General features: G+C 38.2%; 1 protein-coding gene across 3 annotated transcripts in view; it reads right to left on the bottom strand.

Annotated features, from left to right (window-relative positions):
- Positions 1–6,930: 6,930 nt before the first annotated feature.
- CAPZA2 (capping actin protein of muscle Z-line subunit alpha 2) overlaps positions 6,931–22,463 on the bottom strand; it is a 34,472-nt gene continuing 18,939 nt past the window's right edge. For all 3 annotated transcript variants that reach the window (XM_048300912.1, XM_048300911.1, XM_048300913.1), the window contains 5 exons: positions 21,962–22,041; positions 17,689–17,767; positions 14,066–14,137; positions 11,420–11,482; positions 6,931–10,527 (listed from right to left, as the gene is read on the bottom strand). In XM_048300912.1, the coding sequence (XP_048156869.1) occupies positions 10,387–10,527; positions 11,420–11,482; positions 14,066–14,137; positions 17,689–17,767; positions 21,962–22,041 (435 nt within the window). In that variant the 3' untranslated portion in view covers positions 6,931–10,386. The remainder of the gene's footprint in view (positions 10,528–11,419; positions 11,483–14,065; positions 14,138–17,688; positions 17,768–21,961; positions 22,042–22,463) is intronic.

Genomic DNA, 22,463 nt, shown 5'->3' with positions numbered 1-22,463 from the left:
AGCACTGGGAAACATTGTCAGCTTGGTTCAAAGGAGCCAGACATCCCCTTGACCTTCAGCTGATTCCTTCACTAGCAACTGAATCCCGTTAAGCAGCGTTATGCCCAACACTTCTTAATCTAGATACCTGTTAAACAACAATGCACTTAGGCATGCATGCCTCTGCTCAGATGTGTATTTACACACGCACAAATAAATACATATGCACATAATGCACCTATCAAGCGTTATCAGCTGCATGTTAAACAACACCAGGGTTGAACTGCAGGTGGCAGTCTAAGCTGGAATCAGCAATGGTTGAGAAGCAGTTTGCCAATGGGAATGAAAGCACTGGAGGAGAGTTCACGGGATCTCGTACACAGCGCTTTTCAGACATACCAAAGTCTGCGTAAAATGCCTTAATCACATAGCAAAAATCTGTTTTCAACTAAAGTACACACAGTCTTTAGTCACAATCCAGAAAATTGAAAATATGGTAAGAAACACTGAAATAAAAAATTGTGCTTAATTTACAATTTAATCGATGTATTTTTATTAAAGATACTGCAAAAGTATGCAACTACAGACTTCTGAACAGTGTGCCCAGGCTGAAGTTTCTGTTCCCCATTCTAAAAGTGGGATATTACAGTATTACAGGAATAATCTTCAGCTTAAAGACAGTAATATTTAAAAACATGCCACCAATACTAATGAGGAAAAGTGAAATATGTCTTGAGCACCACATGTCAAAAAGCTTAAAAAAATTGTTTCCATTATTAACAAAATGTTGTCCATGGCCACGAGTACTCTTCCAGAAAACATGCTGCTATGGAATGTGTCAGGGTAGTTGCATGGGAAGGAGGAAAGCCTACCTGAAAGTTGTTTTAAGATCTTTACTGACAAAAAATTCAACTAACAAGCTGCCCTGATTGCAAGACAAGTAACAAAACCCAGGTTAGAACTGGCTCAGTTAAGAATCAGATGTCAGTGCAAAGAGAGGGCAAAGGAAGGTGTTGCTAAATAGCTAGTGCAACTCAGAGCAGAGTTTCAGTACTTTTGGGTAGTGTTCAAAATAATGAAATAACCAGAAAGAAAACCCCAACCAAATTTAAAAAAAAAAAAAAATCAAATCTATTTTCTTCTGCTGCTTTTTTGCCCGGTTACTTTTTTTCCCTAAAAATGAGATGGGAATTTCACCCTGACTGTCAGCACACTTAGGCATCAAGGTGGGGCAGTGCCGCATCCCAAACACACATATTTGATAAAGCAAATTGTTTGGGGTTTTTTTAAATCCATGGAAATATCCTCCAGGAGCACTTACGTGTTTTTGTGAAGTGGACACACATTCGTTGAGGCATTTTATTAAGCTTCTTTATAAAAGGTGGTGGAGCAAGACATGTCAGTATTTGTACAGGATGGTATGTGCTTAGGATTCATAAAGGAACCACGCGAGCTGTTAGGTTGGCCCCTGGTCAAAAAAGAGCTCTCCACAAGTCAGAATCTGGCATCTGCATCCACACATGTTCTGTACGTCACGGGAGGCTGTGGGAGAAACAGGGAGGCAGAGACAGATGGCCAAAAGCCCGGAGGGAACCAGCACTGGTTTCTGCCTCCCCTATTGAGGTCGAGGAAAAGGACAAAAGCTCTGCTCCCCACTCTACTCATGCCTTGGACTGAAGCCAAACAGTAAATCTTTTCCTTTTTTTGTTTTTTTTTAAGGAGATGCATTTGTAGGAGATGTAGAAGACATGGCCTTTTTTCACTGATTGGTATCTTGACCATTTTTTTTTAAGGAAAAATATGTTGAGCATGGTCTTCAATTTAGTGAGTGTTGGTATTATACTTAATGAAAACATTTTAAAGAGAGAAAAAGGTCTCAACTCCTCCCATGTGAAATCTGCAATTAGCAGAGTGAAGTTTATTTTTCCTCTAGGATTTGCAACACGGCATCTTTACCTGCTACGTATCGGTAGAAGCACAGAAATCCACTGGCAGTTACATTTTACTTCTTCTCCAGACTTTCAGAGGAAGGAAACAGAGCAGTCACTGTGCTGGATCATGTACAGGTAATTATTACTGCTTGAGGCTGGCAACAATTACAAAGGACAAGAACAGCTCTGCCTGTAGGCAGGAAGGGATTGAGCAAGCCGTGGAAGCAGGTAGCATCTAAATAGCATGCCATTTACCCATATCACAGCTAGATTTGGCTCCCAAGCCAAATCTTGTTAAATCTTTGCAAAATTAAGTGCCAAAATATCCTTTTGCCTTGTCTGATGCAATTGTTTTCTCCTTTTCTTGCTTGTCTTGCCTCTCCACACCCATCCAGTATGTCATTGCTGAGAAAACCTCCCTCATAGAGCCTCTTCTTCTTACCCTCTCCACAGATGAAGGTCTCTGTGAGCTCATCTTTAAATTTGGGCTACAGAACAATAGTCTGTGTTACACACTGGCTTCATCATGTCCTACTTTCTTCCCTCCTTTGCTCTTCAGTTTTGCTTGATCTGTTCTTGCTGGGTCACAGCCTTCTGTCTTCTGCACCCAGCAGTCATTCTTCAGATCCAAACACCTTTCTCACAGCATCCTTTAATTCAGTCCATCCTGCCTCCCCTTTTAGTAGTGATGCTGCTGACTGAATCAGTTGCTCTGCATGGCAGCAGGGAAGAGGAACAAGATGAAAACCCTAGTGGGCAAGCAGAGAGCTTCACCCATACACTTCTGCTCCGCTCAGCATTTCCTAGCCTTGCTGGCAAGGCACAAATAGCCCTATTGAAGGGGCTTTTCTTACATCAAAGAACTAGGAGAGATTCTGAGAAAAGGATATAGTAATGGTTGCTGCTCACCTTGTGTGGTGATTTCCACCACAGGACTGCCACGTGATTGTAGCAAACCCATCAGCTGCATTGAAAACCCACTGTTTTAGATAATCTTGGAGCCTCTTTTACTGGGTATGTTACTTTGTTGGTAATTTTCATGATTCGTAGAACAGTAATCGTCGATTGTGAGATTGCCCAGGTTGCATCTGCTACTGCCCTGTTTCTCAATGTTGTCATCACCTGTGTTTTGACACCAGGCTCTGGGTTACCACTCTGTCAGCAGCTACCATCTGGGTAGCAACTTTACTATGTCTGAAAGGATCTTACCCAGAGATAAATCCAGGTAGCTGGATTTATTCATTGGGAAATTATATACTGGCACACTCCCCCCATTCTTCCTTTACATTCAGGTGGAGTAACTCTGGCCACATCAACTGCTGGTAGGACTACAAGGCACACTGTTTCCAGATGAAACAAGTTCTTATAGGGAAGATGATGGTTCACTAAGTTTAGTAACAAACTGGGAAAAGACCCCTACTAGTTACTGATTTTACCAAATTCTATTGCACCCAGAGAATCAGTCATGCAGAAACCTTTGCCTTGCAGCAAAGCCTTGGAACAGGAGCAGCACTTCAATTCTTAGTGAGCATATGGCATTTACTTTCTTAGCAGCATCTCTCAGGTCTAGCCTTCTGCAGTTGAGCTGGCTCCTGGCACCAAGCACAGATAAAGAACCCTTCATACTCAGTATACGCCTACAGGAACTTTAAACAGGCTCTTGAATGACTCACACTTTTCTGATACTCTAGAAGTAATTCTGGCTAGCTTGGTGGAGACACACATTGAGACATATGGAAAGTGCTTGCATGGATGTTACAGCAGCTACCATACAGTTTTTCACCAGGTGAGATGCATCTCAGAGCTTGTCACCTCTGACTGATCACTGATTCCTTTTCCTTGCCATAGAAAAAAGGTAGGAAAGAAGCATACTGTGTGCTTCCTAGCACAAGACGGGGTGCACTTCAACTCCTCAGTTTTAACTGATGTCAGTACCTACTGAAAAACTAATTACCTGTTGTTGGCACAAAATCCCACATCACAAGGATTTAGTTCATCACCCTGGAAAAGTTCACAGCAGCCCATCTTTTCATGCCAAGATGCTCTCAGTTCAGAATCTGTGTGCTGGCTGGTCCACATCATTAGGATGCAGATGGTCTCATTTTTTGTACATTCCCAGTACCTGCTTTGTCATTAGAGAAGGATAACATCAGGCACACCTACCTAGTAGTGGCTGATTGGTTGGTTTTATCTCCTTAATTTAACATGGGGTTTAAAATTCCTAATAGCTGATGAAGATAACACTAGAGAATATTATTGCAAGACCAGATTCTAGCAAAAGGAAACACAAGTACCAGCTTAGTATCACAATAGCCTGCAGTATTATCAGGGCTGAAACGAACAATATGCAGAGAAAAACAAGCGTCTCAAAATGTGCAGAAACCAAAAAGGAGAATGTAAGGAAATTACTTAGAGTATTGGATTTCATGTAGTAATTGGAGTTGCAGTATTCAGTCTTTAATCTAAAAGCTACAGTCTGGAGATGCTCTTCAAATATATAAAACGTGGCAATGAGAATGGGAAAAAGCCCTTCTGTATGCCCACAGCTAAGACAAAAAAGGTCAAGACCTGGCATGGTAGATGTCTTTTCCTACTATCTACCTTAATATTAATAATACCAAAACCTACAAGAACTTGGAGAGGAAGGATAATCTTTAATAATTTATTTCAGAGCAGACAAGTCTGTCCTACCACATAAAGTCGAGATGCAGGTGATGGTGCAACAACTCTGGAAAAAAACCCCCAACATAAGCTTTCACATTCCATTCAAGGATTTCTAACACCACTATTTTTTCAGAAACCTTCCAACTGAATATTGAATTTCGGAATCTGTAATCAAAACTGCTTTTTGGCTAATCGTTTTTGCTACTTATTGTTCCTGTTGTTACAGTGAAGTTAAAGACTTGCAAAACTTACCAGTTTTACAGCATCCAAAAGCTGGTTTGACAATCACGTGCCACTTGAAAGAATAGAGCAGATTTTTCTTCCTGCTACTTAGTTTAAAACTGCTAATGGCTCCTGAAAGCTCAGCGCTTACTCCAGTGCGTATGCAGATATTAACCTTAAGTGTCACAGCAAAGTTAAAAATGTATGCATTTAAAAAATCTGTTTCTATTTTGAATATTGATTCATTTAGTAACTACCTTGCTGCTTTTCCAAGTCTGTTTCCCTAATTTCCAGATTATGTGTAAGTTATTACTGCATGGTTAGACCCAGGTCACTGTAAATAGCAGGTTATTAACAGAAGGGCCACCAGGACATTTGGGGCAGCAGCCCTAGTTGTGCCTGGTTAAGACAGGCTGTGCCAGGACAGGGAGAACAGCTCGATCAATGCTTGTAGCACATGTGCCCAGACAGACGGGCAGCAGAGGCTGCAGCTCACGGGCACTGTACAGCGCAGCCTTTGGCTGTGACTGCTGTGCCAGCCGCCATCCAACCCGTGCTCCTGGAGTGCAACTTGAATTGAACTGACCCTTTCCTCAGAGCTGCAGCATCAGGCTCCCTGTCACAGGCTGAACAGGAACTGTGGTTGAGTGGAAACACATGGCACCTTTCTTCCTTAAAGAAAATCATAATTGATCGCAGTCTTGTATTTTATCATCTTACTGACACATCTTGTATTACAACTGGATGTGCTGCCTCACCTGGGAAAAAGGCAGCATGACAGCAAATCCCAGGGCTAATCTTTGGGCCCCTTGCTGCACAGTGAGCTTCTGGCACCTTCACAGCACAGCAACAACTTGAATGTTTTTGCCTTTGGGCATCTAACTTTTAGTACCCAGCAACAGCAACAGATGCAACACTACCACCCACCACCCAAGAAAGCCGGCACACTGGGCAGGGAGGCTGCTTGAGCAGGCACCAAGAAACACTTTCCATCCACTGCAGCCCAAGAGAATGAAAGGCAAGGATTTTTCCTGCACTCAAGAGCTTGTAGCTGTAATTTTCAATTAGGTTCATAAACACTTCATCTGCAAAAGAGGAGATAGCCTTGCTTCCCTTCAGCCAGCTATAAGAACATTTGCTTCAGGGAAGCCGAATCCCTTCTTTACCTCAGGGGACTAAAACTCACTTCTCTGTGTTTGAAGAAAGTAGCTTAGGTTCCAGATACACCGCAAGCACACTGCTGCACTGTAATTGGCAAGGCCTCTGGGGCCATTTTTACTTCCTAAGAAAGAGATAGGGAGCATGTTTTTCTGAACTCCTCTTCACAACACTGCTTGTCTTGCATTCACAGTGGTGTGGCAAAGCTGCAGCTTAGCCTTCTATATTAATATTTTTAAGTAAATTCTGAAATAACCTTGAAGGGTAACTCAAACTGAGTTGCGTACTGGGAAGCTACTTATTAAAGGAAGTAATCTCAATTCTCTCACTGATGCCTAAAACAGCTGCGCTCAGTAAACACTTGAAATTGAAAATGGTGAAGCACATTTAAAGGCAAAACTGAAATTACTACAAATCATTATGGGCATATGGTGGTGTCCTCCCAAACCATCCAACCAACTACTGTATACCTACTTCACTAGATATATTTACAACCCATAAACTGGAAGTTGTTTCTGATCTGACATTATTTCAAACTGCAGCTAGTCAGGCAGAAGTTCCTACATGCTCCTCTTGACTGAAGAGGAACAAACCTGACAGATTTGCCCCTGCACAAGTTTATTGATTTGCAAAGAAAAGATGCACAGAAAAGTCTAAATGTATTTAGAGCATGTATCCTTTAAGACAATGATTATCATTCTGACCCTTTTTTCCGATGAGCACATGGCTAACATCATGCTGAGCAATACCTGTTACAGGTAAGCAAGTCACAGTAGCAGAGGAAAATATTGCTAATAAGAGAGCCTACCAAGTATTAAACATTCATTTTCACAGAAGGAATAAAGTGCATATTCACAGTTCCTTTTAGCTGTAAAAGAAAAAATTGACCTTTTTGGTTAAAATCTGATGCAAATTTTCCCCTTAAAAAAAAAAAAAGTTCAGTTGACACTGTCACACAAAAATTGACACTTCAAGGTTATGAACAAACTAAGTTTAATCTAAACCTAGTTTTACAATTGCATCAGATGAAGAACAGTTTCAGTCTTTCCAGTCAACAAATGTGGCAGAAGCTATGTCTGTGTCAGCAAGTAATTCAATACGATAGGAGTGAATCCACAGAATCGAACAGTTGATGCAACTTCTATACCTACAGTATTTACAGTCTGGAAATGTGAAGGCCCCGTTTTGTCTGAAGCTCCAGACATCCTCAATACATAGGTAGGTGGTTTCAAGCTGCCTGAAAGAAACCACTGCTATGGACTCAGGTCACCATTCAGAGCTTGAGGGTACCTGGTGCACACTCAGAGCCCAGGTCCATGTTCTGAGTTCTCCAAAAGAAAGTGAATTCAAGAGCACCAAAACGGCTTTGAGAGCCAAACCAGTCTGTGGAAAGTGGGGATAAGAGAGGGATTTCCAAACTGCATAAACTACATTGCTGCCATAGATGCAGCTGGAGCCATCCCCAAAGAGAACGTATCTCTCGGGATGTTCAGCCTCACACAAGGCTTTTAACCCTGGCTGAGTGACCATTTACTAATGAACTGCATCGCAGTGTTCCCAGTGGAACCAGATGGCGGAATTGTTATCAGCATGTAGAGCAGTAAGCAACAGTAGCCAGATAATCAAAATTACAATGATTTTAAAGTTTCATTCTATCCACAGTATGCATTTTAAGACAGACATACAAAAAGGGGCTGCTCAGGAGAACCTGAAAGCAGAATTGCCACTCCTGTTGCAGATGTTCACAAAGAACAGCTGCTTACTTGCAGAAGTTAAAAATTCCTTCATATAAAGGGGCACTAAGATGCATAAGATGTAATACACTTCAAAACCACAAACATTTTACAAGTCCATTTTACAAGCCATAATGTCTATTACATCAAGATTGAACAATACAAAGCTTGTCTTTATATTTAAAAATAGAATATAAACAAATAGTAGTTCACATTAAGACAATTGCCACAGCAAAATTTCTCAGAGAAAGTGCTTTACCTACAGAAAATACCCTAAAGCCTACCAAGCAAGCTCTAAAATTCTCCAACTTAAAAGTGGCAGGGATAGAAACAAAAGTGCAAAGTGACATACAAAACTTTGCTAGAAATCAAGAACTCCAAATGTGCCATGTACCTCAGCTGACAGTCAGGTCAGCTTCATCTGGGGAGTCATTACCCCTAAATATGATACAGCACACCACTTCGAAAAAGTAACAGAATAGTTGATTTACTTACAAATGGCTTTATTGAAGCTATAACTTAATAAATTTGATGTTCAAGGTGTAAAGTTGTCTTACAGACTAAAAATTAACACAAGAAAAAACATAAGTAATACAGATCTACTTATGTTATCCAATTGGTAGAATTGAACCTGAAAGAAGCAATTATTTCAAGATAAGGAATTAAGACTATCACAGGACTGAATAAATGGAGAGGGAAATACAGTAATAGAGTACTTCACAGTAAAATACCTCTTTATTAGGAATATATTTAAAACTAGCTCTTTATTTCAGGTAAGAAAAATAGCATTCTGACTTTTAGTCAGTGCTGATTCTGGTCATATGCAACATTCTAAACAGCTAGAAAAGTTATTTGCACTGCTGTTGCCCATTAACAATTCTCCTAACTGTTCATTCACTGCCTTTTTATTTTTACCTTGTTCTTAAATACACTGGAAGAAATTCTTCAAATAGGGTTTGTATTTAGATCTTAGTTAAGACTGACAGACTGACTTGACAGTGACTCAGCATTTGTTACTAGCTCACATGCAGCTTTTATGAGCCAATTTGAAAAGAACAACATGGTTCAGGAGCTGAACTACAAAGACAATTGAGAGGGCAACTATCCAGGAAGACTGTGGTAGAACAAATCCCACTCTTCTACTATACAGTTTAGTACTGTAAAGTAGCAGCAGTTTCAAGAACTTCTATACCTCTGTGTAAGAGAGCACTGAAGAACAGAATATTGGGGTATTGCTATTGAAATTCAAACAGCAAACTACTTCATATGTACATTTTTATACCCAGTACAAGTCTAGACTCTTTCTCTTGCTATGCTGTAATTTAACAGTTTAAGGTAATTCATAAGATCATGCTGTAAACAGAGACATCAAACCTTTGTGTAAGCTTTACTGGTTTAGGAGTGTGTATAAACATCTGCCTTCTAAAAAATAAAGAGCTTTTTAATTTTCCATCATGAGCATATAAGTAGGTAGCATATTGTAAACCAAGTTTTTATCCAATTAAAAACAAAATCTATGCATGTTATGGAAGCGTTATACAGCATTTGTAACGAAGTCTGTGTTTTTAGATACCTGACATCCATTTTCAAAATGAGATATATCAGACAGGGAAAGTATTCTCCAGACAAATGTATTAGTTTTTGGTCTTGGAATTTCTTCTATCCTCTGTAGCCAATATGAAGCCAAAATACATCTGTTTTAAGTAGATTTCCATATGCAGATGTTTTTTAAATGCAGATGAAAACGATAATGATATTACAATCCCTAAATACACAAGTCTGTGGCTGTTTTAAGCAGAATTTAAAAAATATTTAGAAACACCAAAAATAGGCTATATCAGGAAACAATCTGATACTCAAATAAATAGAAAATTTGCGTTTTAATGTCACACTGAATTTTAGTACATTTCAATCCAAGAAAAAAATAAACAGACATAGTAATGAGTACAGGATTATATATATTACAATATGCCTTGTTATAATACATTTGTAGCTTTATGATAAAAAAACCTGGAGGGCAGATGGAGTTTGAGCTCATTTGAGTAATTTTCAGAAAAGAGCATTAAATGCATTTCAGTACTTTTATTTAATTTCAAAACCTCAAAACGGCATTAGACTTTGGCCTTTTCTTTAAAAAAAAAAAAAAAATTAGCTACCATGGGGCTAGCTAAGCATGTCCTCTGGCAGGTTTAAATGATACAGAAAATGCTTTTCCCAATTTCACATACAATGAAAGGACAGATGATTTCAAAACCAGCACCTATGGCTAACTCCATGTTGACCTTGACCTAGAAATGCATATTATTGATCTCCACAAGGAATCCAGCAAATTTTTCAAGTTGTCCATTTCACATGAAAGCAAGAGGAAGGGTTATCATATGCAAAAATATTTTTTCCAACTGTTCTTAATGTGTAATTGAAAACTAAAGGCATGGTCTCTTCATTATAAAAAAATAAAGGTACAACGGAAACTCTAAAGGAAGATATTCAGCTATAGTGAAGTTGCAACCCTCTGAAAGGAAGGAAAAAGAAAAAAAAGTCAATTAGCTAAGCTTTGTGCTCTAACCAAACTACTTACAGTGATTTTCAATGGCAAAAGCCCATGCTGACTGGGTGATTTGACAGTTCCAAATATTTTTTGTAATAATTTTTATTTGTATACAAGGACACTAAAATGATCCAGTCATGCAATGTTCACTTTAAGCATTCTGCATCTCTTTTCCAATCTTATAGCTAAGGATCTTGTTCCAGTCAATCTTGGTGCGGGTAACTGGCAACTGTCGACGTAAGGCCTTGAAAGTAGTGTCCGACATAGTCTGATAGTTCTCACTGATAGCAGTCTGTCAAACACAAAGGCACACAGAACAGACATGTGAAGAACAGAACTAGGATGCCATATAAACATTCAGTGACTCAGGGGCCTGCTACCTCTTAAACAGGCTTAATAAAAACATGCTAAATTGAAATAATACTTAATGAAGGAAAGCTGCTAGATACAGATTGAGACTATGTGAAGAAAATTAGTGAGACATGTAATAAACCTGGCCATAGTCAAGGTGTTTCAGCAAACCAAAGTGTGGTTAATCAGCAGCCTGAATAAAATGCTGACCACAGTTAGCTCATACATCATTAATTTCACATAGGAAAAGTCTTCTACTGTCTTTCCTGTGGGGATGCTAAAGTCAGTCCACAACACATCATGTGAACTTGAATATAATGCATACAATAGATACTTCAAACATTTTAATTAAAGAGTATTTCTTTCAAACTGACAGAACACGATGTCTGAAATTTACCTTATGTTCAAGGCCTGAATGAATGTGTATCCAGTTCTGCAGAGAGTATCCAGAACAGTTACACTTTCCTAACTTTGAAATGACTAACTGAAACAGGTAATGCCTATAGTCATACTTAGCAAAGCTGTCTAACAGAGTAGCCTCTGAACAGAATCTGTACAAAAATTCCACCTAGGGAATGCACTAATGCTTTAAGACACCAGAATTGCTGAAACTTAATCATGCAAGGAACTTTTCCACTCTCAAAAAATTACTTCTGTTGTAATGTTAAGCACAATCACCAGAAGGTATGAAAAGGCAAGACAGAGGTCACAGCAGCATGTAATCTATTTAAATGGAACTGCATTATCTTGCTAGTTATAGAATACTAGCTTTGGTTAAGTATATGGTAATGCTATAAATATGAGTATGAATACAGTATTTGTTTCCAACATACCTGATATTCATTTTCTGCAGCCTCTACAATTTTTATAAATTCCTTTGCTGTCTGGGCTTCATTCTAGGAAAAAACCATTTGAATTAGGTCTGATATACAGCATAATTCTAGGACCAGCTGGATTATGTTCTTCCTATAGTTATGAGTGATGTCAGACTCAATGAGAACACTTGACTGTTCAGTGGCTAAATCAAAACTGAACACTCATCCAAAAGGCATATCCCATATGATGATGATGTTAGAAAAATAAAATCAAACTGTTACAAGCATAAAGATTGCCACGAAACTCATTAACATATTTTGATTAAGAATTCTATGGTACAATAAAAAGACGGATGGAACACATCAGCATTTGGAAATACGACAATGCCCACCAAAGTCTCTAAAAACATGCAAAGTACGGATAACAACATTATCAATGTTACATTTCCAGTACAAATTCAAGAAAACTTCAAGAACATCAGCTAACCCAGAAGTTATAGTAGAATATAACCATGAAACCAAAACAGATTTGCTCACCAGTAAACATTCTGAATCTGGAGACTAAGCTGAGGAAAACACTAGGCTTTATATACCTGGTATTCTAAAACTATTCCCAAATACGTCTTGCAAAAATGAAGGTGCAAATTTCATCATGACTGATAAGGGTGAGGTCAGAAAAAAAACTGTTTAAGGATGCAAGTGGGTGTTTTGTTTAAGAATAAAATATGCCCCATCAGTCAATCTGGAGGCAAATTAGCTGAAGTGCTTAAACGAAGTCCCCAGAAGGAAGTGAGGGTTCATGAATTTCCAAACTTCCAACTTAGCATTGGAGACATTCCTAAGTGTGCTTTTGAGGAAGCTGTTTAAAGTTAGGAGTGTTCTTGTCACATGTAATCCCTCATTCCTTCAAAGGCAAAGACATGGAGAAAACTCTGACAGCTTCAATCATAACTGGTACAAAGTTTCAGTGAAACTGCACCTAATAGCTGTGGAAGTGCTTCTGGACACTGCAAGAGACATGAAGGAGAAGGCAGAGACAAAGTAGATGAAAAAATGAAAAGGTTTTGACTTTTTAGTGAACTGAGGAAATACTTTCAAAGGCTCTGCCAATGAAAGGAAAAATTCAGAGGTATGTGGTCTTATTTGTCTCAGAGGAAAACAAGGGATAAGAGAATAACCTTCAGCAAGATTATTCACAACTCTAGCAACAAGAGAACTCTTCAGTCGTTTATTTCTGTTGTGCCTGTTAATAGTTTTAAAATGGGTTCTCTAATAAACAACAAAAAAGAGGAGTCATTGAGGCTCCTTTTAATCTACCTACCATTTCTTCTGTGTGAAGTAAGAACTTGTACAGCCTCTGCCCTCTATGAAGCTCAAAGCCAAGGTTAAAAACTGGTAACCAGAAGCATATTTGCTTTTGTTTCAGCTGAGTTATGTAAAAGATGTTTTCCGACTCATCAGTCTGCTACTACTTTAGTGAATTGCAAAACAGGATTAAGTTTCTTCCCAATAGCAAGTGAAGCAAAAACTATTGAAAGCAAAACTGCATCCACATAACCTTCCCTGCAGCAACTCTTATCTGAATGAAAGACTAAATAGATCCCTCTGCTCTGGGGGGTCAGAAGTAATTTTATATCTACAGCTCAAGAAGTGTTATCAGTTGGCACCACATTCTCCCATTTTTTATGGTGCTATTGCAATTGAAAAACCAACAAGCCTTGCTTTATTCTAACAAACAATGTTCTTTACTGATGAATTGACCTATTGAGCCAAATTGGCCACTGCTAGTCATTACCATTAAAATACTCGTACTGTTAACTTTTACAATTTCTCTTTGCCAGTTTAACCTCACTATCTTAAATTCTATTAAAAAACACTCCAACAGAAAATCTTGTTGTTTTTAAACACAATTATAGACGTTGTTTCAGAAGTAGTAGCTGTTCATGGTGGAACATTATCAATCCTTAAAAGATATATCTGGTAATATTTCCAAACAACTTTTATTTCTATTGTTTGCTCCTCATTACTATAATAATCTATTTGGTAAGAAGTTGAAAAAAATGATGCTTTAAATATAAAGTGTGTTATGATTCTCAAGTTGAAGCATCTCTGAAAGGGCTTTGTGTACAGAACAGCAAGACACTGACAGCAGCAGTTACAGACGGAGAAAATGAAGGGAAAATACCCACTACTGCTTCTCAACTGGTACCATTTGTTTACTATTTTAGCATACTGGTCCTTCTTCCAGCGAGCAAAGGAGGCAGTGTCCTAGAGATTGTAGTACTAAAGTCAGTTGCTTTAACTCAAACCTCCTTCATATTCAAAAATTAATTCTATAGGTCACTCTGCAGACCAAAGTTTAAATAAAGAAGTGCAGGAAGACTGACAACAAGCTAATTAATGCTTTAAAATCAAAGTTAATGTAGCTTATATAAGCCACATGCAAGCATACGTTAATATTTTTTTACTTTAAAAAAAAATACTAGCTACATATTGGGCAGAAGTAGTAAATATTACATATAAAGTATTTGTAAATTTGAACATTAATTCCCATACATATAGAAGAACAGACTTCTCAAACCTCTGAGCTTTTTAAAGCTTGCTTCTATTTTTAAATCAAAAAGTCACTTTAATATACCCACTAAGTTTTTAAAGGTCACTTACAGACACTGTTAGAGAATCTTGTATGTCTTTATGGCTCACCAACTGAACATTACCATCTTCATAGTAGTGAACCTAGAGAAAATGAAACAAAGAACCTCATATTAAGTTTTACAAATCAACAACATACAGGAAAATCAAAGTGTTGTGTTATTTATCACAGTAAGAAACCTATACAAATCAACCAAAACCACATACAGAACGTTACAGAACAAAAGCAAGTAGAAAAACCAAAATAAGGTAGAATTCACTATTTTAGAGGGGGAATACTGAAGAGGCTACTCTGGAAACATTTTTAAGCCTTAAGTACTATTAGTTTACTATTAGTACTTAAGTACTATAGCCTTAAGTACTATTCTAAGCAAAGAAGTTTAGGTTTTGACTAACATCATGAAAACAACACCTTATTTATGTGACCTTACTAGAAACCCTTGAAATGAATAGACTAGACTATTCTAAATGATGAAGATATACTTAAAATTAGAATAGTTTGGGGAAGGTTTCAGGATACTGTGAGGTTTTTCTGCTTCCCCAAACTGTTTTCTAGGATAGTGCAACATAAAGCTTCCCTTTCTAGCTCTCCTTGGATTTGACATTTTCCTCTATTAGATAGGGCTCATAACAAAAGCTGGTATTTATCTAGACAAAGCAGTTCCCAAGGTTAGATAGCAAAGCCGAATGAAATAATTTATTCTTGAAACGCTGTATCTACATAATAGCTTCCTTGATTATTTTGCAGGAGACCACTAAAACTCTACTCAAGCTAACTTTAGTACTTTTAAATTCAGTTGGGACAGGTAAGAAAACATATAGCTCCTAACACAACTGTTGGAAAACATAAAATAAGGAAGCACATATAAAACTACATGTGATCATTAACGATAATTGATATAGAAGTTGTACAGGTCACTGACATTTAAATAAGCATCTTTGAAGATTTTTTTACAATTTTGATAAAGTCAAGACAGTCAACATAGTTGATGTTATGAGAAAATGAAACATTTGTGTGTCACCCTATTAGACAACATAACATTATATTCTGAGATTAATGCACAATAGTATAATTTCCTATGCATTATGATCATATGTGCAAAAGACCCTCAGCTTCATAAATAACAGAAAAAAAATGACACACAGTAAGACAGTTGTAATACCACACAAAGGAAAGGTTTCCTATATGAGTAAAACATTATTGCCTATGGTTCATCTTACACGATTATTTTGCTTATTGTCAAATACTTGTTTTGCAACAAAAGGTATCAACCTAACCACAGAAGAAGTTTCTTTTCAAATCAAACATTGCTGGGTAAAACCTCTGCCAGTCTTTTTCAATCCATTTTCTGAAAGAGGAGAAGTGCTTACTCAGTGCACAATTTTAAGAATTCCCAATGAAGCAGCAGAACCCAAAGCAATATATGTATTTCCCCTTGTCCATCATGATTCACTGCAGAGAGCCCAAACCTCCCCTGTGCTCTGAGGCCAACACCAGCACAAACATCTTATCTGTGTCACTGGGTCACATTCTTGGCAAACACTCAGACCTAGAAGCTTAACAGAGATGGAGAGTCAAATCTAATTCTGGGATGTGTTATATCTTAAACAAAATATGAGAAGTAACTGTTCTGTACTATACCTCACTGCTGACATCCTTCATTCTAGAATGCTAGGTCTAGGTGCAGAAGACTACAAGAAAGAGGATGTTTATGAACAGAACCTCTTGGAAAGGTTAACTGAGGGATGAGAATAACGAATTATCTAAGAGATAAATTAGTAACTAGTACACTTCTCAGTTGTTTTCCATCCAGTTGGAGCATGTTAAATACCACAGGGACTTAGTTTTAGTAAAAGGCTCTGCTGTTGCTTTTCCCCTTAAATATACTTAAAGAAAATTACACAGAAGAGATTACAACAATTGAGAATCTCCTGTATTAGAATTTATTATTAGAATTAAGAAAAAAGGAAGAAATTGTGCAAATGATCTTAAAAATACTGAAGACACCTGAAGATAGCAGGTGATGCTCAATTTCCCCAACTTATTAATAAAAGGTTTTATCAGAAACAGGGCAACAGTGTATTGCTGTCAAAGATTTTGCAAACAACACTGAAATTTCAGTACTCGAAAATTTTACTAGTGCTGCAGAGACTTCCTTTTCTAGAAAAATACTGTGCTCCTTAAAAAAAAAAAATTAAAGTACTTTTTTTGTTTGTTTCTTCTGAGAGGTGAAGACCGTGCACTCCCACATACACTGGAGAAATTGTACACCATTTCTAAAAATTTAAAACTGAGTTCAAAATTCTTTGATGAAATAAGTAGTTTCTAAACAAGCAAAAAAGTAGAACTTTTCATCACTCTCCAGAACTTTAATGAATATAAATAATGACTTGATTAATTACGTGAAATAGTACTAAAAGACAAAATCATCTGGTGCCCAAATTTAAAAGCTGACTAGAACCTGAGGAAGTTCCTCATTCAGACTAGTTTTTAGGCTGCTGCCCTAACCTTTCCAAGAATTAGGTGGACACCCGCTTCCTTGTTCTGGAAAACCTCTTAAGACATTTAACCAAAAATGCATGCTGTGGAGAAAATGCCTGCTTTGCTGCAAGTTGGATTTAAGTGACAAAGTCTTGAGAAGCCTAGAAGTTGCTTAAGGGGCTGCTTACCATGACTGTTGTGACCTGGCAACGTAATAATGGCTGCTCACATTTTGACCATCATTCCAAATGTTACAGAACTGGCACTAGCATGGGAAAGCAGATTCAGGGTCCCCTTGCCTGGGTGAATCTGAACACAGCCACCACATCCTAAAATAACATCCTAGCTTCAGACTAGAAAAACATTCCTTTGCACCTTCCTTCTGCAGTCATCACTGAGCAGTAAGAACAAGCAAAACCCATGGGGGCATAAAAACAGCAAGAAAAAAAACCTTGACTCTGTCTCGTTAAAAAAAACAAATGAAGTACTACACAGAAAGTCAGACTGCACTAAGTTTCCAGTCCTTGATCCCAGAAGTGCTTCAATAAACTGCTGCAATGTATGTGTACACATTCCAGGGAACCAATCCAGGAAGTCAGGTTTCCCTGCCTACCACATGACAGTCAAGACTTCCTTTGGTCTCAAGACTTCCGCCTGCTTGGAATTCTTCATTTCTGAATGCCCTAAAGCCAATAGGAAAGCCAAATTCTGAATGAAGAAAACAACAGATTCAAAAATTTCTATGGTGGAATTGCTGAAACCAAAGGTTTCTGAACAATAGGATAACATGAAAAAGCCCCGTTATCAGTTAAAATGAAAAAAAAAAAAAATTTTGCTTCAGAAAGGGCCTACCCTAAGGAAAGGCTTGTCTCACTTCAAGAATTCAAGAAACAGGAAACCAAAGAGGAATATGCCTAGCTGAGGTGAATACACCTTCTCAAGTCCTCTGAATCATTACATTAAACACATATTTTATGTTTTTAAGGATTAGATAAATATGCAAATTAAGTCACTAACACTTAACTGAATGAGCATTGCTGCCTTTCTTATTGGGTCCCCATTTTCCCTTAACATATTTGATACACTGGCCTGAGTCTCCCTTGATAATGACTGGAGACTTAACAGCTCAGGACACAGCTTGAGATAAGCATACCTGAATTTTCAAGATGCCAGCCACTTGAGTGGTTGATGGGGTGATTGTAAACTTCCATTCTGACCTCCAACGGCCATTCCTTAAAAAAAGCAATAAAACAGAAACTGAATGTCACCCCACTGGTTATGAAAAAAAATCCCAACATACAACTGGTAGTCAAAGGAAACCAGAGAAAGAAATTTGCAGTGCAACTACACATGCAGAAAATCTTCCCCTAAAGATTCAGTCTCATAATCAATCAAGATCAGAACAGTTTCCCAAAACATTTAATCTCAGTTTTCGCTGTGGACCAAAGAGATTTCTTATCAAGGAACTTTTAACAGTAGGACTTCTGAAAGTACCTAAAGCCTCCAGTGTTCTTCCTCTATTGTAGTATTAGTTAGGCACACACAGTCAATATTTTGTTTCTAGGACCTGGGTGATGTCCTAGATCAGCCAAAGTCACACTTCACCTCAGGCTATCAAAAATTAGAATGGAAGGAACATTAAAGCAGCAAGACTTTCGGCAGTGTTTAACTGTAACTAGTTAACTTTAACTAGTAACTGTAACTGCAACTTTTTTCAGCTCTTCCAGCATTTCCCTTCCAGGACAACAATTTCCCTCCAGTTTCCTTCCACAAATTCAGAATCCTTGCCAAAATGCTTAAAGGGTGTTCCAAACACTCAGAAAACAGTATGGGGAGAGTATGGTGTAGTTTCACCTGATTTCTTTCCTGTAACCTAGACATTTTCTTATTTAGCTAGGAAGTTAGTGGATTAGGTTAGTACTATAGAGCTGTATTAAGAATGCAGTGCAGCTGTCCATCATTTGTCCTGTGTTTACACTTAAAGAAGGAAAAAAAGTTGACACTATGAGTTCCAATCCCGCTAATGTTAGGTGTAGATCCCAGTGCATTCAACAAGGGGAGAGAAAAGACACAAAATATTAAAATTAACTGCTACTAATGAATCTATATAATTACACATCTTAGATAGTAACAATGGTAACTCAACTATAAAGCCATTGGTTATTATTTCAGACAATTTCCAAATTATCACTGAACATATAGACTAAGACAATTCAGAAGTTGACATTGCTAAGAAAACGGAAAGGGTTGCCCAACTCAGTGACATTAATACTACTAGTAGCCTTATAGACTGACCACACTGATTTTGAGAAGCTTACGTGCTGGATTATACCTTAGGTACAATTCTAGTTTTTGAATGCCTGGGATTCAATGGCTAGCTAAAAGATTTGTTTGCTTCTTAGCTGCTCTGTGGTCCCTTGAAGTTAAGATGACCACAGTGTTTCCACTCTGGGATATCTTTTTTGTCCTTAAGTTGCTATTAAATAAAAAAATCAAAAATTCAAGTTCAGAAGCATTTTTCTGTAGGAAATGCTCTAAGGTGAAAACAATACCATTTCCTTATTTAGCTTGGCTGACTTAGAATGTTTGATCAGAGATTAACTTTCCTTTTCTTTCTTTAATAAGCCATCTATCCTACTATGTTGATAGTATTTCAAATAATCACAAAGTATTTTTCTTTAGCATATATTGGTTTGCTATTACCCAGCAAACTTACTCTCATAGTAGGCTGACAGACTTCTAAATGCCTAAAAAGCTGGAACACCTTGAGAATAAATATTGGCAGTGGCTTGGGCTGGATATCCAGCCATACAGCTGGATAACTGAGCAATCTGGTTAACTTGGAATCCATTCCTCCATCTCTAAATCTCCCAAACCAATATGCATTTATTACAACTCACTAAGAACGAGATTTAGAGTCTGACTACCCATGAAAAACACTTAAAAATATGGTCAATATTTACCCATAGATGCCCAACCATAACTTTAATAAAGAAAACTTTCAAGAAAGATTTTCTCCATCTATAAAAGGCTGCTGCATATCTGTTCCTCTTCTTTAAAGACTACAAAATGATTATTTGAAATATCAAAATTCATTCATACGTCCAAACTAAAAAGAAAACCAGTATTATTTCAAATTACTTTTAACGTTTATGCAAAACATGCACACTTAACTAGTCAAGTTTAAGTCAATAGGAAAAAATACTTATTAGCTATGCAAATTCAATAAAAATCAGTGTACTGGGCAAATAATTCAACTGATCTATACACATGCTGAAATTACTATGGATATGTAATATCCACCTTCAGAATCAAAACCCAAAGATTTCTGTACTTCCATCCATTACCTGTGGGATTACTAATATAAATTGCAAGCAGATGCAAAACAGCAAACCAAATAATAATGAAACACCTTTCTGCTGACAACTGCATATATAAGCTATCTTTAGGATATAACCTCCTTAACCCATTCCTGATACTGTGATATTTTATGTCACCTCTGGCCAGTTTCCTGTACCGAGCTATCCAAAATTCACTTCAGACTATGGAAAAAATCATTCAACCAAGTCCAGAAAAAAGAAAGAAATCTGCAGTGTCATGGGTTAGCAAAGCATAGTCTCGGAAGTGATGTTCTTGCAAAGGGGTGCTTACAGCTTCCTCTGTGACCTGACAGAACCTATCAGCTGGCCAGTTTGAATAGGAACAATTCTTTAAGCCACTTAAAATTGTGACCACCTCTGTGATCCACACTTAAGAATATACAAACCACCCCCACAGCTCTGTCTCATTTCCAGTGCTGGCACAGGTGGCTGCAGGCCCCGTGTGCGGGCCAGCGGGCCCGGCCAGGCCCTGCTCAGGCCAGGCCGGGCCAGGCCACGGCCATCCTGGAGCCGATGGACCTGTTCCAGCTGTGGAACTCCCCCCCCCCCCCCCCCAGTCCTGCTGTGGGCAGCCAGAGCAGCCTGGCTCCCCCTCTCCAGTGCAGCCAAGATTCAGCTGAAGCTGCCCTGCTGTCCAGCAGAGATCATATGAGCAACAGCAATAAGCGAAATTCCAGCTGCAAGGCCTGGGTGAGATTAACCCTTTTAGTGCTGTGAAGAGCTGAAAACCTGAGGGAGAAGAAAGAGGAGATGCTTAAAGCTGATATTCTGTTGTAAAGCTATGATATATCAGAGTACCCGCTGTAATTTCATGAAGGCAGCGGGGGTGGAGCGTTCAACTTGTACTTGTGAGCAAAAGCACCTGCGCTGAGATAGGCAGATGCCGAAGCAGCTGTAATTTCATGAGAAGTTTGAACAGGGAGAGATGGAAGCGATGAGGACTTTTGCTCCAAATGGAAAAGGAGAAAACCTCAGTTCCTAGAGATGTTCCCAGAGATAGTCCTAGAGATGAAGATGAGGAGGACCCTTTGCTCCCAGGGAAGGAGAAGGGCCTCTGTTCTTAGAGATGAAATGCTCCCAGAGATGGGTAAAGAGAACTTTTGCTTCTGAACGGCTCAACCTTAAAATTGTACCCCAGTAATTCAAGAGTGGACCCTTGAAAGCAGTTGTGGGAGAAGCTGCAAGTCGGGGGAAGGGACTCACATGCGAGCAGAGAACCAACCCAGGCGGCTGTCTCGTTGCGATAATGTTTTCATAGCATGGGCAAGAGAGACTCCTCTTCCTAAATGGACTGAACAAGGTTATTATGGAAGTAGTAAACAGACTGAACATCTCAAGGGTTGTCTTTTTACATTGTCAGTGGGAGAAGGGAGAAAGGTGGGGGGCAGGAGAAGTGTTCTGAAGGTGTGGTATGAATTTTTTTTTCTTCTTTTAGGTCTGTTAATAAACTTCTTTATATTCTTTCAAGTTTCGTGCCTGCTTTGCGTTTCTCCTAATTCTTATCTCACTGAAGGTAAACAGTAATGAGTATTTTGGACCAAACCACTACATGCAGTTTGTAAGAGTTTATTTCATCCAAAATCACCTTTATCTGTCTTATCCCAACATTAATCACTTAAGTCCCGTTGTAAAGTGATTTTTGGTCACCTTCTTTCTCTGAGAAATTCAAACTAGAAGGAACGGGTTTTATTCTATCAGTCACAAAGGAAGCAAAACAAGCCAAAACAACCATTTTAGGGAATACAGCCATGAGTATTGGTGTCAGTGTGATAAACAGGAAAATTGATCCCGTATGTCATATGTGTGATATGGAATTTTGCAAAGCTCTGCAAAGGAGATGCAGGCACACAGTCTGCCATTCTACTTACCACAAAGGAAGAGATTTCTGCAGTTTTGGCAGAAAAACTTGGGAGTAGGGTAGAGGGAGAAAAAAGGTCCCATACAAGAAATGCATCCACCTTCTTCTCTGAACTAAGGATTATCACTGTAATGGCACTTACTCAGTTAGCTGTATTTTACTGTCCGTGGATCCATACAAAAACTTACCAAAAATTCTTTGCTTGAAATTGATGGCTCTCTATGCATGCAATAATGGTTTGCTGTCCATCAATTGTTTTACCATACACCTTAATTAGGAAAAAAAAGAAAGAAGCAAAAAAAAGAAGAGTCAAAGTTTCAGTAGATCTTGCTCAAACTGCTTAGATATCTGGTTCTACTGTTGTTATATAAACTGTAAAATTTCATTTTAGAACCATTATGGTTATACATAATATTCCTGTACATGAAACATTGAAGTATTTATTACAATGCAGAAAAATCTAAGACTAAAAAACTTGAAGGTCAATCATCTTAACTAAATTTTATATATTGTGAACTCATTTTTCTGCCACTACAGGAATTTTAAGCCTATAGCAGTGACTACTGAGACAATATATATATTACCAGCTGGGTTTCAAACACCAGTTATTCTACCAACTATATGACGATTTAAACCTGTACAGAATAGCAAAAAGGTGACTAAAAGGGTGGGTTTAGTCCTCTGTTCTGC

The sequence above is a fragment of the Corvus hawaiiensis genome, chromosome 4, assembly GCF_020740725.1.
Source record: "Corvus hawaiiensis isolate bCorHaw1 chromosome 4, bCorHaw1.pri.cur, whole genome shotgun sequence".
Lineage (NCBI taxonomy): Eukaryota > Metazoa > Chordata > Aves > Passeriformes > Corvidae > Corvus > Corvus hawaiiensis.
This window is presented reverse-complemented; position numbering and strand designations above follow the sequence as displayed.